At 39.7% G+C, this 16,827-nt stretch overlaps 1 protein-coding gene across 1 annotated transcript in view; it reads left to right on the top strand.

The window, feature by feature from the left end:
• The first annotated feature begins 15,987 nt into the window (after nucleotides 1-15,987).
• Nucleotides 15,988-16,827, top strand: part of LOC142520206 (uncharacterized) — a 15,376-nt gene continuing 14,536 nt past the window's right edge. The window contains exon 1 of the mRNA XM_075623207.1: nucleotides 15,988-16,816. Within this exon, the coding sequence (XP_075479322.1) occupies nucleotides 15,988-16,816 (829 nt within the window). The remainder of the gene's footprint in view (nucleotides 16,817-16,827) is intronic.

The raw sequence follows: 16,827 nt of genomic DNA, 5'->3' as shown, positions 1-16,827 counted from the left end.
TTATTGTCAACACTATGGGGAGGATCTGTCCAAATTTCGGTCAGCATCTGGTACGAATTCGACAAGTTTCATACGTCCAAATTTGAGCAACTCAAAGTACACCTTCACAATTCGGTAAGTGGGATTTTTTTTTACGTATCTTCTTTCTATTTTTAAACCTTGATATAGATAACATGACATGCATGTTGGTATGTCTTTTTCGAAAATATTGGTTTGCTCCGTTTAAAAATTCGATCGATTATGTTTTCTTGCTATGCTTCGAATTCTTTTGATTCCGCTGTACATGTCTAAAAGTCTGAACTCTGAGAAATCTGATAAGTTCTGTTTGTTACCTCTGAACTCTTTGTTACACTGTTACAAGTCAATTTGAAATGGGACGAGAATTGTGATTCTGTTTGGCCCCCAATGGTGGGTATAAAACCATTTCTGTCTGGCCCCCACCGGTGGGTATAAATCCGAGTTCTGGCCTCACCCCTTAGAGGAGTAACATATTGGGGACAATTTGACCATGGAAATGAGATGAGTAACAGTGTTATGTTTGTTATAATCTAATATGTTTCTGAACCATTTTGAAAAATTTGATTCGTTTTGAATTATCTGTCTCATATTTGTTCATTTCGATATGATAAGTTAAAGGTAATAAGATTTGAAAGATTGTTAAAGAACTGTTTTAAAGAATTAAGTTCTATATGTATTTTTGGATTCGATCGACCCCCACTTGCTGAGTGTTTTCCCAAAAACACTCACCCCCTTACAATTTCAGATAAAAATGAAGAAGAAATAAATGAGGAGGAGCAGGAAGCTTTTGGGGTTGGTGATCGATGATCAAGAGCAAGAATCAAGTTATACCTTTTGTTTAAGTTTTCCGCATTTCGCAACTCTGATGTATTTTATTTCATTGTCATTGTAAGACAATACTTTATTTATGAAAAAGACTGGTTTGATTTGATACGAGGCTTTATTGTTTGCAATAAAATTGTAAAACAATGCCGGATGTCACCGACGCTTCGGACTCGGGGCGTGACATTGGGCCCCTACGACCAAGGGGCTGCATGGGGCACTAGCCACGGTCTGGATGTTTGGGTTAGGGTATTAGGAAGGGCTAGGATAGGTTCGAACAGTGCCTGGACCAGTGGGCAAAGCGCTGCGACTAAATATCCAAAAACTACCCTTGTTGGCTTGTTTGGAGCATGTGCGGTTATGTGGGCTAAGGGGTTTGTTTATGGGCAGGTCCAGGGGCTAGGGACATGCCTTAGGGTCCTAGTGAGAGTCTAGTGTGAGCCAAACCGCTGGAACATTTGTTCCTCGGCTGCACGCGAAAAGCCATTGGGCGGGCTGCTGTTGTGAGGGTTTGGAGCCTTGAGCGTCGGGTCTGTGTCCAAAGGGCCTTACCATGGTCTTGTTTAGGGTCTAAGGAAGGGGTCTAGGGCTAGGTTCAGGGTCGTTTTGAGCCGTGGTCTGTTTGGGGTCGTAATTTGTTCGGACGTGTCAAATTTATTCCATGTTTCGGTTTTGCCTTGGGCTTTGGGACTTCCATCAGCTTAAAGTGTGTCTCAGGAAGTTAATAAAGGTCTGGTCTTAGGTTGTTTCGAGTTGAAAGGGTATTTATGTCATTTGTTTAAACGAAAAAGCAAAATCAATGGTAAACGAGCCATCCGGTATGCGAATTGAGTCGTTTATGAATCGTAGGCCTTAAAATTGAATTCCAGCAAGCTACTGGATATTTTTGGCTGTTTTTAAGACTTTGAAATCGAGTAGTCTCCTTGAGTCAAAGTTTAAGGTCGTCCGGGTATGTATAGCATTGAAACGTGTGTGGTCTGTTCGAGGAAAGTCGAGGGCGGTTTGAAACTTCCTAAGACTATTACACATGATGTAAAATGTTGTTTTGAGAAGTTTTAAAGTATATGCATGATATATGCCATTTTTAGAAGTTTTAAAGAATATGAAAAGTTATGAATTTTTATAAAATGATAAAGTAAAGGAAAATATGTTTGAGAAAAGTGAATTGATCGTGACGTAAAAGTAGTAAAGGATCCGCTGAAAACGGAAACTGTGAACTTGCAATGACAAAGGGAATTAACCGTCAAAAACGGGGGTGGGAATCCAATTGATAATGGGTCCATTGAAAAAATGAACGGTGAAGTTAATTTTATGATAGTCGGTGGGATTGTCGAAGAAGTGGACGTTGAACCCGGCGGCCTAGTACTATTGTTTATAGATTGATCAATCGAATGAATGTTGTCACTTTCGAGGATCGGAATTCGCCTAAAAATGATAATTTTAAATGGAAAATATTCATATCTACGCATGATTTCAAAATTTGAATATTTTTTAAGGTTTCATGTTTGTATGAAAGAGAATATTTTTAGTAAAAGTAATTTTTATGCATGTGATTGTATATGTATGTATTTTCTATATTATGTTTGAGAATACTGAGTAATTAGACTCACTATGTTTGAATGGTTGCAGGTGATGACGATGTTGAGTCGTGAGGTGCGGACTATCGAGTCATCCGGGAGGTGCAGTGCATACCCGGAGACCTATAAATTCCGCATATGTTAAAGACTTTTGATGATTTTATGGATTATCGCTTTTATTTATAGACTGTTAAAATGCTAGAATTTATTGAGTTGAATTTTAGACTTTTATTGCTTTATTTACTTATTCCGCATGAATGGTATTGAATATTATGAAATTCATTTATTTGATTAATTATGCTAGTTTATTTATTATAAATTAATTATGCATATTCTAGAGGAAAAAAAACTAGTGTAAATTAAATGAATTTAGAAGTAGATTCATTTCATTGGGACACTGCCAAGCCTTTCGTACTACTCGGGAGGTAAAATGACCATTTTGCCCCTGGGCTCTAAAATTCCCGATTTACGATTTCATACTTTTATCGACTCGAGCCTATCCCAAACCATCGTATAAGCTTAAAATTAATTTTTTATATTTTTCTTAGACGTGAAGCCCGAGCCTTTTGATTTATTTCCTTAGTTATTAAACCGTGAATCGTTTTAATCCCGAATTAATTCAAACCTTAATATTTTAATGCCAAACATCGAACATAGACTTTTCATTCCTAAAATAGCCTCGTGAGCCATGAACCAACCCTTGTGGACCCATGGTTAGAACCCTTACCCTTTTCTAAGCCAAGTTCAAACCCTAAAGCTTCCTAACTCACATTTCTCCCAAAAACCCGAGCCACCATGGACCAGACCACACTCAGCCCCTTCTGGACCCTAACAAAACCATTCTTGACCAGCACCCAACAGCCATAGCCGCGCGCACCCCTGCACGCAAGCCCTGTGATCGTGTCTCTCCACTTATCTAACCCCTAAGCCACCAGCGCCTAGTCCTCCCTGAGCTGACCCTCTAGCCCCTGGTTCAAGCTTACAGCGTGCGCACTACATGGGTTCTATTGTAAGGTTCAAAATTAAGATGACGTAATCCAACTACATGCGAATCTAGGAAATTATGAAAAATTGAGTAATTAATTGATTTTAGTTGCTAATTAATTATGTGACGTATTTGTTGTTATGCTAAATGAGATTTATTTGTCATCAAGCATAAAAAAAATTTATTTTTAGGAATATTCAAGTGACAATCGAGGAACGGGGACCGAGGGCTGAAGAAAACGTAAAATATTTTTATTAAATAATTTTTTTTAATTATTTAAAAGATGGTCGATGCTTTTTAGTATTTTTGTGAAATTAAGGGTTTTGAGGTTATTTTATACGCCGGGACGTAAATTTTATCAGTGTTGGTTTTTCAACTAAAATACGAGCTTTTTGGCAACCCGGCTAATAAATTCACATATTTAATTAAAGAAAAAACTTTGGTATTATTTTATTTAAATCCTAATTTAACTAATGGGCTTAATTTTATGGCTTAATAGGCCTAAAGCCTACTTAGGGATTTAATTAGTATTTAAAGTGTAAAAAGTTGTAAAACCTAGTCTACTTTGCACACAAAGCAATCGGCCACCACATAGTTTTTTATTCTGAAAATTCCCCACCCCCTCTCTCAAAACACACGGCTGCACACACAAGCAAATTAGAGAGGATTTCTTGAGGTATTTTCGAAAGTCCTAGCAAGATCAAGCCATCGCCGCGTCCCGTTCTTCGTCGTCAACGTATATTCGAGCGTAAATTACGCAAAGGCACACCCTAATCTCCCTTTACTCATCCATCATATCATATTAATGCTTAAATTATTGGATTCATGAATAACATGAAAGAAAAACAAGTGCCACTTTTCTAAATTTTCGTTTTGGATCATAGCATGATATGTTAAGCAAGGTTTTTGATTCTTAAAACATGATTATATGTTGTTTAAGGACTGCCATGATCTAGGCCATGATTTACAAGGGTTTACACGTGAGTTAGGGTCCTGTAAGCGCACCATACACGCTGGAATTTGAAGAGTACCAAATAAAACGTAAGTTGCTGTCATGGGAAGAACATGGGTTCGGTTAGGGGTCCTCACGGCCGGGCTTGGTGCGGCTCTTGTCCAGGGGCTAGCCAGGGGCGTGGGGGAGACCAGGGAAGATCCTAGCCATGCTAGGACTCGAGAGGAGAGGCGGCGAAGAGTCCATCGCAGGAAGGACTCTACCCGAGAGCACAGCCTCAGCTGTTGCTGCCTTCGCGCGGCTGCAGGGGCTCAGGGGCTCGATGCATGGGCACGGGCTGGGCAAGGGTGGTTCACCAGGGTCCTAAGGTGGTGCACAACACGTTGGTTTAGGGGCTGGGGTGTCGGCTTAGGGTCTAGGCACCAAAACATAGAGTCCAAGCTCATTGAAACTCTCGGCCAGCTTAGGGGCAGTAGAGGGGACCTTCGTTTTTTGTTTTTGGGAGGGTTTCTTGATGAAGTTAGAGTACAGTAGGCTAAATTATTGTGTTGGGCAAGTTTTGGCTCGACTTGGTTAGGGGGTAACTCATGAAAATCAGAAGTTGGCTCGGGGTCGAAGTTTAGGTGTCAAATAGGGTATTTAAAAGAAGAAGAAATTGGAAAACGGCTCACGGGGGTCGAGTCGTGGTCCACAAGGGCTAAAATAATATAAAAGGACTAAATTTAGAATTTAGGAATTTTATATTAAATTTTGGGATTTTTCGGGATTAAAACACCGTCAAAATAATTAAGAAAAGATAATTGAAAAAGTCTAAGTTTTAAGCCAAACAAAATTATGGAAAAATTCACATAAGCTTAAATAATTATTTGGGACATGTTAGAGTCATGAAATCAAGAAAAAAAAATCGAAAACGTAAAATGTCGAGTCCAGGGGTAAAACGGTCTTTTTACACCGGGAAATTAGTAAAGGTCATGGCAGTGCCCTAAATGCTATTTTTACGAAAATATGATTATTTTTAAATGTTTTTGAATTGTTCATGATTAAATGATGATTGTTAAATGTCTAAGGGATTTTTATGATTTAAGAAGACATTTAAAATACATGTTGCATGCTTGGTTTCAAAAATGAAAAACATAATGATATTCATGATTTTTTTCTAAAGTGATGTGAATGAAAAATGTGGAAGGATATGAAATAATTGTGACTAATTCGTTAATGTTGGCGACGTCATGAGGGTTATGGTCCTAGTGGGAGCCCGACGATCGTGTTTCCATCATTGCGAATATGTAGTAACGGATATGTGGTAACGGTTTTGTGGTAACGGAAGAATGGGAATATCGTGAGGGGAAAAGGCCCCAGAGGGAGCCCATTTATGGGAAAAGGCCCGAGAGGGAGCCCCGACGATCGTATTTCTATTCGAATCATGATAGGGCAGGGCCCAGTTGACCGGTGAGAGTGTTGCTGGTGTCCCCCGCCGCCCAGTACTGTGGTTTTATGTAGATGGATCCATCGACCCTCATGAGCATGATCAGGAAAGTCACAATTAACGATCTGAATTCAACAAAAGGAAAAGGAAAAAGAAAAGGAAAATGTTCATGATCATGTTAAAGGTTTTATGTCATGTCATGTTGAGGAAAAGGAAAAAGTTAAGGTTTATGATTGCATGTCATGAAAAAGTATTTTATGAAAATGTTTATGTTTAAAGTTTTATGCATCATGAAAATGTTTAAGAAAATATTTATGTTTATGCATCTTCATGAAAACGATATTTTAAGTACAAATATTTTTCACCGTTATATGTTGACTGTATTACGTATTACTCGTTATAAAGATTATGGTGTGTTGAGTCTTTAGACTCAATAGGTGTGATGGATGCAGGTGGTATTGAGGGAGGACTTGATGAGTGATTTGACTGGACTGAAGGCGCACATAACCCGAGGACCAGCGCTACATTTTCCGCATTATGCTTTATGATTTAAGTTAAAGAATTTTAAGACTATTTACTTATGCTTTTGAGAGATTTTGAGAGGTTTAGTATGGGCTTTACTTTTCAAATTTATTGCTTTTTAGGTTTGGTAATCATGCGACGATTTTATTTTATGACCATTGCACTTGATTTTTAAAATGCTAGATGGTTGGTATTTTATTTTAAGGGTTAAAATATTTTATAAAAATATTTTAGTGAAAGCCGAAAATTTTACAGAAAGGAAAAAATAAAAAATAAAAAATTTTCTAGTACTTTTAAAGCAATAAAAAGAGCAGGACGTTTCAGTTGGTATCAGAGCAATGGTTCTGTAGAGGGTTGTGCCACCATCAGCGCCGGGAAGATCAGTCGTCAAGCCTCAAGTTGTAAGTTTTACTTGCTTTATGTGATTCTATATGATTTAACCTGCATGACGTTATGGATATTATGTTTATGATACATGTTTAATAGCTTTTTGTGTAGTATTGCTTTGCATGCTTAAAATGCTAATTAAGTCAGGATGTGTTACATGATTAGAGAACTTAGATTTAAATGCATGTTGGTTACGTTAGAATTTGGAAAACATTCAGATAAAATGCCTCCTAGACGCGTACCCGTTATCGAGAAATAGGCAGAGAACAGTGTTAATCGCCGAGGGAATAGTCAAAGAAATGCACCACCACCACCACCTCCTCCACCTGGGGATCCTGCTACTCGTGCATTAGAGGGCATGGCTCGCCTCTTCGAGCAGCAGTTACAGCAGCAGCAATTACAGCTGCAGTTACAGCAGATGCAGCAGCAGCCACCTAGGCCACCGCAGGATATTTATGAGCAGTTCCGGAGGCTAGGGCCGAAGGAATTTTCTGGCACCACCGATCCATTTGCTGCTGAGAGTTGGATCCGATCACTCGAGGTACATTTTCGCTATCTGAACATGGGAGACGCCGACCGTGTGAGGTGCACTACTTATCTGCTTAGGGACGACGCTTCTTTATGGTGGGAAGGAGCCGAACATGGTGTTGACCTTGCTACACTCACTTGGGCACAGTTCAAGACGAAATTCTATGAGAAATACTTTACTGCTGACGTCAGAAGCCGGATAAAGAGGGAATTTATGACTCTCCATCAGGGAGACATACCTGTTGCTGATTTTGTGAAGAAGTTCGATAGGGGTTGCAACTTTGTACCCCTTATTGCTGGAGACACGGAAGAAAAACTTAGGCATTTCAAGGATGGCCTACGACCTACCATTCGGGATAAAGTTATGATGATGCGTCCGGAGAATTATGCTATGGCAGTTACTTATGCATATCAGGCTGAGCAGTCCTTAAAGGACATTGACTTTGAGATTCAGCGCAAGAGGCAGCACAATCAGAATAACAATCAACCCAACAAGAAGCCAAATACGGATCCTCCTAGACCTCAAGGGCCTCAAAAGCCCCAAGGTCAAGTCAAGAAGCCAGCGCCACCAAAGCCACAGAATCCGGGAGCACCAAAGCCTGCTGAGAGGCAACCATGCAAGGAGTGCAACCGCTACATCTTGGCAAATGCGAGTTGAGATCATATAAATGTTTCTACTGCAAGGAGGCCGGTCACAAAGCTATTGATTGCCCAAAGAGGAAAGCAGCTACTACGGCCCGAGCTTATGTTATGAATGCCGAGGAAGCTGAGGAAGAGGCAGACACTACACTCATCACGGGTAACCTAGTCATTTAACATTTTTATATTGCTTATTTCTGCATGAAATGTTAAATTGGTTATTAGAATTTAATTGTGATTAAGTTTCAACCTAGAATAAATTAGGTTGCATGTTCTACCTAGTTGGACTTAAGCGATGATTTTAGAAACCATAGAAAAATGATTCGAATTTTTGTGCCTTATTTTATGTGAAGGATGTTATGATTCCAAATAAAAAGTTTTAGGGCCAAAATTAAAGAAAACCAAAAAAGGGGGTTTCGAAATTATTGGGGGGCCAATATGCATTTTTCGAAAATTTAAGGGACTTAAGTGCAATAATTCGAAAATTATGGGTCAATAATGCAAACTTAAAAGATTGAGGGACTAAAGCGAAACTTCTCCAAGAAATGTTTAAGTTCAACGCGCAATCTTTTTATAACTTTGGGAATTAATGATAGTAAATCCTTAAGTGTCAACACCAAAAGAATTAAAAGACATTTTCACCGCAGGGAGGATCATCATTCTAGGCGTAGCTACCTATGCTTTGCTAGATTCAGGAGCTACACACTCTTTCATATCAGAAACCTTCATCAATAGACTGAATATTACTCCTCAAGATATGGGTTTGGGTTTCAAAGTTTCGATTCCATCCGGTGATCAGATGCTCACGTCTAAGATTGTTAAGAATCTGGAGCTTCGTTTATTCAGAGATGTTGTTCGGGCAGATCTTATTGTGCTTCCTATGCCCGAATTTGATATAATACTTGGGATGGATTGGCTATCAGCAAATGGAGCTTCGATTGATTTCCGTCAGCGATCAGTATCTATTAGGCCACCCAGTGGTAAATCTTTTGTTTTCGAGGCGGCAAGAAACCAGCAAATGCCGCACATTATCTCTTGTCTATGTGCGAGGAAGCTTATTAAGCATGGATGTCAGGCGTACTTAGCATGTGTCACTACTACACATGAATCCATCAGCCAGAAGTTAGAAGATGTTGATATTGTGAGGGATTTTCCTAGCGTCTTTCCCGAAGACGTTTCTGGCATCCCACCCGATCGTGAGGTGGAGTTCTCTATTGTCCTTATGCCGGGCACTGTTCCTATATCTAAATCACCTTATCGTCTAGCACCTGCTGAAATGAAAGAACTAAAAGATCAAATTCAAGAATTGCTAGACAAGGGCTTTATTCGCCCTAGTTACTCTCCGTGGGGCGCACCGGTTTTTTTGTGAAAAAGAAAGATGGTAGCATGCGTCTTTGTATTGATTATCGGGAGCTTAATCGGGTCACTATCAAAATTAAGTATCCACTGCCAAGAATTGAAGATTTATTTGATCAGTTGCAAGGAGCATCGATATTTTCTAAAATTGATCTGCGATCTGGGTACCACCAGTTGAAAGTCAAAGAGTCTGACGTTCAGAAGACAGCGTTTCGCACGAGATATGGGCACTATGAGTTTATGGTCATGCCATTCGGGTTGACCAATGCGCCAGTGATCTTCATGGATCTCATGAATCGCGTATTTCAACCATATCTAGATCAGTTTATTATTGTCTTCATTGATGACATATTGATCTATTCCAAGAGCAGAGAGAAGCATAGTCGCCATTTGAGGACAGCACTGCAAGTTTTACAAGACAGAAAGCTTTATGCAAAATTCAGCAAGTGCGAGTTTTGGCTTGACAGAGTGGCGTTCTTAGGCCACATCATTTCTACTGATGGCGTGGAAGTGGATCCGAGTAAAGTTGAGGCAGTAAAAGAGTGGCCAGTACCGAAGAGTGTCACCGAGATTCGCAGTTTCTTGGGACTAGCTGGCTATTATCGCAAATTCATCAAGGGTTTCTCATCTATTGCAGTGCCTTTGACATCTTTGACGAAGAAAAATGCTAAGTTTATTTGGGGATCCGAGTGTCAAGACAGTTTTGATAAGTTGAAGCAAGCCTTGATATCCGCACCAGTGTTATCTATGCCATCGGGGCAAGGGGAGTATGTTCTTTATACCGACGCTTCTAAGCTAGGTTTAGGTGCAGTTCTGATGCAAAACGACCGAGTTATCGCCTATGCGTCGAGACAGTTGAAAACTCATGAAAAGAACTACCCTACTCATGATCTTGAGCTTGCAGCAGTAGTCTTTGCACTAAAAATTTGGAGACACTACCTTTATGGGAAGAAGTGCAAGATATTCACCGATCATAAAAGATTGAAATACTTCTTCACCCAAAAGGAGTTGAATATGAGACAGCGCAGATGGCTTGAATTGGTAAAGGACTATGATTGTGACATTAGCTACCATCCGGGGAAAGCTAATGTAGTGGCAGACGCATTGAGTAGAAAAGCAGCAGTTATCACTCATTTATCACTCCAAAGACCGTTGCAGTCCGAGATACACCGGTTTGAGCTTACAGTGTATGCTAGGGGCAAGGCCCCTAATCTTGCCACATTATCAGTACAGTCGACTTTGAGAGATAGAATTCGTGATGGGCAGTCTACTGATGAGCATATGCAAAAGTGGAGAGCAAGAGATGAAGCCAAGGGCCGGAATTTATATTCAGTGGTGGATGGTTTAGTCCGTTATCGAGACCGTCTATGGGTTCCTAGTGACGATTCTTTGAGAGATCTTATTATGAAGGAAGCCCACGACACACCATATTCCATTCATCCGGGCAGTACAAAGATGTATAGGGATTTGCAGTTGTTATATTGGTGGCCAGGCATGAAGAGAGACATCTTGAGAAATGTATCCGAGTGTTTGACTTGTCAGCAAGTCAAAGCAGAGCATCAGAGACCAGCGGGAAAATTGAAGCCACTCCCTATTCCCGAGTGGAAATGGGAAAATATCACCATGGACTTTGTTGTGGGATTGCCAAAGACAGTTAAAGGATTCAATGCCATTTGGAAAAGTCTGCATGCAGCGATGGGGACCAAGTTATTGTTCAGTACAACGTTCCACCCTCAAACCGATGGTCAGTCAGAAAGGGTTATTCAGATTTTGGAAGATCTACTGCGAGCATGCGTCATTGATTTCCAAGGCAGTTGGGAACCAAAATTACCTCTAGTGGAGTTCACTTACAATAACAACTATCAATCGTCAATAGGAATGGCTCCTTTTGAGGCACTCTATGGAAGGAAGTGTAGATCTCCTATTCATTGGGACGAGGTTGGGGAAAGAAGAGATATTGGTCCATATGTGATTGAAGAGACAGCTGAGTTGGTAGTCAAAATTCGTGATAGAATGAAGACTGCGCAAAGCCGACAAAAGAGTTATGCGGATAAAAGACGAAGGGACTTGGAGTTTGTAGTAGGCGACCACGTGTTTGTTAAGATAGCACCCATGAAGGGTGTTATGCGTTTTGGCAAAAAGGGCAAGCTTAGTCCTAGATTTATTGGCCCATTCGAGATTTTGGAGAGGATTGGGACACTAGCTTATAGAGTGGCATTGCCACCCGCACTTTCTGGAGTTCACAATGTGTTCCACATTTCGATGCTGCGGAAGTACATGTCTAACCCGTCACATGTGCTTAATTATGAACCTCTTCAACTAACTCCAAATATGTCGTATGAAGAAAGACCTGTCCAGATTTTGGCTAGAGAAGAAAGACGATTGCGAAACAAAGTCATTCCAATGGTCAAGGTCAAGTGGCTGAATGACTCGGAAGAGGAAGCTACTTGGGAAACCGAGAGGGACTTGAAGAGTCGCTATCCTGATCTATTCGGTAAGTTCTAATTTCGAGGACGAAATTTTATTTAAGGGGGGGAGGAATTGTAAGGTCCAAAATTAAGACGACGTAATCCAACTGCATCCGAATCTAGGAAATTATGAAAAATTGAGTAATTAATTGATTTTAGTTGCTAATTAATTATGTGACGTACTTGTTGTTATGCTAAATGAGATTTATTTGTCATCATGCAAAAAAAAATGTATTTTTAGGAATATTCAAGTGATGATCGAGGAACGGGGACCGAGGGCTGAAGAAAACGTAAAATATTTTTATAAAATAATTATTTTTAATTATTTAAAAGATGGTCGATGTTTTTAGTATTTTTGTGAAATTAAGGGTTTTGAGGTGATTTTATACGCCGGGGCGTAAATTTTATCGGTGTTGGTTTTTCAACTAAAATACGAGCTTTTTGGCAACCCGGCTAATAAATTCACATATTTAATTAAAGAAAAAACTTTGATATTATTTTATTTAAATCCTAATTTAACTAATGGGCTTAATTTTATGGCTTAATAGGCCTAAAGCCTACTTAGGGATTTAATTAGTATTTAAAGTGTAAAAAGTTGCGAAACCTAATTTACTTTGCACACAAAGCAATCGGCCACCACATAGTTTTTTATTCTGAAAATTCCCCACCCCCTCTCTCAAAACACACGGCTGCACACACAAGCAAATTAGAGAGGATTTCTTGAGGTATTTTCGAAAGTCCTAGCAAGATCAAGCCATCGCCGCGTCCCGTTCTTCGTCGTCAACGTATATTCGAGCGTAAATTACGCAAAGGCACACCCTAATCTCCCTTTACTCATCCATCATACCATATTAATGCTTAAATTATTGGATGCATGAATAACATGAAAGAAAAACAAGTGCCACTTTTCTAAATTTTCGTTTTGGATCATAGCATGATATGTTAAGCAAGGTTTTTGATTCTTAAAACATGATTGTATGTTGTTTAAGAACTGCCATGATCTAGGCCATGATTTACAAGGGTTTACACGTGAGTTAGGGTCCTGTAAGCGCACCATACACGCTGGAATTTGAAGAGCACCAAATAAAACGTAAGTTGCTGTCATGGGAAGAACATGGGTTCGGTTAGGGGTCCTCACGGCCGGGCTTGGTGCGGCTCTTGTCCAGGGGCTAGCCAGGGGCGTGGGGGAGACCAGGGAAGAGTCCTAGCCATGCTAGGACTCTAGAGGAGGGGCGGCGAAGAGTCCATCGCAGGAAGGACTCTGAGCACAGCCTCAGCTGATGCTGCCTTCGCGCGGCTGCAGGGGCTCAGGGGCTCGATGCATGGGCACGAGCTGGGCAAGGGTGGTTCACCAGGGTCCTAAGGTGGTGCACAACACGTTGGTTCAGGGGCTGGGGCGTCGGCTTAGGGTCTAGGCACCAAAACATAGAGTCCAAGCTCATTGAAACTCTCGGCCAGCTTAGGGGCAGTAGAGGGGACCTTCGTTTTTGGTTTTGGGGAGGGTTTCTTGATGAAGTTAGAGTCCAGTAGGCTAAATTATTGTGTTGGGCAAGTTTTGGCTTGACTTGGTTCGGGGGTAACTCGTGAAAATCAGAAGTTGGCTCGGGGTCGAAGTTTAGGTGTCAAATAGGGTATTTAAAAGAAGAAGAAATTGGAAAACGGCTCACGGGGGTCGAGTCATGGTCCACAAGGGCTAAAATAATATAAAAGGACTAAATTTAGAATTTAGGAATTTTATATTAAAGTTTGGGATTTTTCGGGATTAAAACACCGTCAAAATAATTAAGAAAAGATAATTGAAAAAGTCTAAGTTTTAAGCCAAACAAAATTATGGAAAAATTCACATAAGCTTAAATAATTATTTGGGACATGTTAGAGTCATGAAATCAAGAAAAAAAAAATCGAAAACGTAAAATGTCGAGTCCAGGGGTAGAACGGTCTTTTTACACCGGGAAATTAGTAAAGGTCATGGCAGTGCCCTAAATGCTATTTTTACGAAAATATGATTATTTTTAAATGTTTATGAATTGTTCATGATTAAATGATGATTGTTAAATGTCTAAGGGATTTTTATGATTTAAGAAGACATTTAAAATACATGTTGCATGCTTGGTTTCAAAAATGAAAAACGTAATGATATTCATGATTTTTTTCTAAAGTGATGTGAATGAAAAATGTGGAAGGATGTGAAATAATTGTGACTAATTCGTTAATGTTGGCGACGTCATGAGGGTTATGGTCCTAGTGGGAGCCCAGCGATCGTGTTTCCATCATTGCGAATATGTAGTAACGGATATGTGGTAACGGTTTTGTGGTAACGGAAGAATGGGAATATCGTGAGGGGAAAAGGCCCCAGAGGGAGCCCCGACGATCGTATTTCTATTCGAATCATGATAGGGCAGGGCCTAGTTGACCGGTGAGAGTGTTGCTGGTGTCCCCCGCCGCCCAGTACTGTGGTTTTATGTAGATGGATCCATCGACCCTCATGAGCATGATCAGGAAAGTCACATTTAACGATCTGAATTCAACAAAAGGAAAAGGAAAAAGAAAAGGAAAATGTTCATGATCATGTTAAAGGTTTTATGTCATGTCATGTTGAGGAAAAGGAAAAAGTTAAGGTTTATGATTGCATGTCATGAAAAAGTATTTTATGAAAATGTTTATGTTTAAAGTTTTATGCATCATGAAAATGTTTACGAAAATATTTATGTTTATGCATCTTCATGAAAACGATATTTTAAGTACAAATATTTTTCACCGTTATATGTTGACTGTATTACGTATTACTCGTTATAAAGATTATGGTGTGTTGAGTCTTTAGACTCACTAGGTGTGATGGATGCAGGTGGTATTGAGGGAGGACTTGATGAGTGATTTGACTGGACTGAAGGCGCACATAACCCGAGGACCAGCGCTACATTTTCCGCATTATGCTTTATGATTTAAGTTAAAGAATTTTAAGACTATTTACTTATGCTTTTGAGAGATTTTGAGAGGTTTAGTATGGGCTTTACTTTTCAAATTTATTGCTTTTTAGGTTTGATAATCATGCGACGATTTTATTTTATGACCATTGCACTTGATTTTTAAAATGCTAGATGGTTGGTATTTTATTTTAAGGGTTAAAATATTTTATAAAAATATTTTAGTGAAAGCCGAAAATTTTAGAGAAAGGAAAAAAAAAATTTCTAGTACTTTTAAAGCAATAAAAAGAGCAGGACGTTTCATCTATGGTTTGCGTGCTTCACTTCTCCTCACCCAGCCACGAGTCCAGCGCCTCATGGTATCTTCCTGCAGTCGTGTCACGGCCAACAAAGGTCTCTGGTTCAAGCCCTGGTACGACTTCTCCTCCTAGCCGAGCCCTCATGTGCCAAAACTCCATGAAACCCTAGAAAACCCTTGGATTCTTCTTTCCTTGCCCAAACTCGATTCCAGCCTACGTTCCACCTTTAAACGACTCTATTTCCATCCCTTAAAGACCTTGTATTGGCAACATGTCCCTTAGAATTCATAATGTTCTCAAACAAATGGTAAAATCATCAAAACGTTAAGTGATTTGTATTCAAATATTTTTTATGGTAAAATACATAAATGTGAATTTTATGATTTGAATGGTGCATCAAAAGAGTTTAGAAGCGTGCCTTTGCGTTTAAAATGCTTGAATATACGATCGTTGACGTGGGTTGCGAAGGAAGACGAACGGGAGACGAACGACCTTGAATTTTCCTCTTGAATTCTCGAAAATTTGTGTGCGAAGTTTGTGTATGTTTTATCTGAATGGGAGTCTCAAGACCCTAGGATTCCTATTTAATATTTTCGAAATTTACATGTATAATGGGTTAGGGTTTTGGGCTTTTAGTTCAGGAATGATTGGGCCCTACAATGATAGGTAAATTAGGCCTAATAATAACTATTTAATTGTAAAATAAAAGTATACAATTTGTTTTTAAAATAATAATTTTTGGGCCTTTAAAAGTCCTTCGTTTGACCAAAACCGGCTTCCCGGATAAAATCGAGCTTGTCTCGTAAAATAATTTGGACTCCATCATTTTTACAAAATTGTAATCATATTTAATCATATTATTAAGCCTAAAAAATATTTATTGCAACTCATATATATATATGTATGATTGATCACTTTCATGATATACAAGAGAGAAGAATTCTCTTCCATTTCTCTGGTTTGTGCTTTATCCGTAATATGGTATCAGAGCGAATTCCTTGCCGCTGTTGTCCAAATTCCTAGATCTGGTGCGAAAGCATCGTTAATTCTTCAATCTCTTGCAATCGGAAACTGATCGGTGATCATGCCGCCATCTGATTCGAGTTCCCAATCCAGATCTGTCGTGGATGATCCGCTCACTCCATTTTTCTTACATCATTCCGATAATCCAGGTATTTCACTCGTTTCTCAGCCGCTCACTGGAGAAAACTATGCCTCTTGGAGTCGGGCGATGCGTATCGCACTTTCGGTAAAGAACAAACTAGGATTTATTGATGGATCCATTCCTCAACCAGCTGAAATGGATCTTCCTCTACATGCTGCCTGGTTTCGTAGCAACAATGTTGTGATCTCATGGATTCTCAATTCCGTATCCAAAGAAATTTCAGCTAGCATTCTGTTTTCTGATATAGCGGCTGAAATTTGGAAGGACTTACGTGAGAGATTCCAGCAGAGCAATGGTCCCCGCATCTTTGAGTTACGACGTGCACTCTTCAATCTTACTCAAGATCAGAATTCGGTTGCTGTATATTTCACAAAGCTAAAGACTCTGTGGGATGAATTGTCAAATTTTCGGCCAGCATGTACATGCGAAAAATGCAGCTGTGGTGGGGTGCAATCTCTGGCATCTTTTCATCATCAAGAGCACATCATGATGTTTTTACTTGGATTGAATGATTCCTTTGCTCACATCACAGGTCAATTACTGCTAATGGATCCTCTGCCACCGGTTAACAAAATCTTTTCTTTGGTATCTCAAGAAGAACGTCAACGAACAATAAGCCTAACCCCTGCAACTGACTCACTTATGGCCTTTGCTGTGAAATCTCAGCCCTCTAAGTTGCCTTCCTATGGTCAGGATCAACAGTCCAAGTTCAAATACAAGAGGCGTGATCGTCCATACTGCACTAAATGTGCGATTCAT

Source organism: Primulina tabacum, chromosome 12 (genome assembly GCF_025594145.1).
Source record: "Primulina tabacum isolate GXHZ01 chromosome 12, ASM2559414v2, whole genome shotgun sequence".
Lineage (NCBI taxonomy): Eukaryota > Viridiplantae > Streptophyta > Magnoliopsida > Lamiales > Gesneriaceae > Primulina > Primulina tabacum.
The sequence above is the reverse complement of the archived record's forward strand: the minus strand, read 5'-3'. Positions and strand labels throughout refer to the sequence as shown.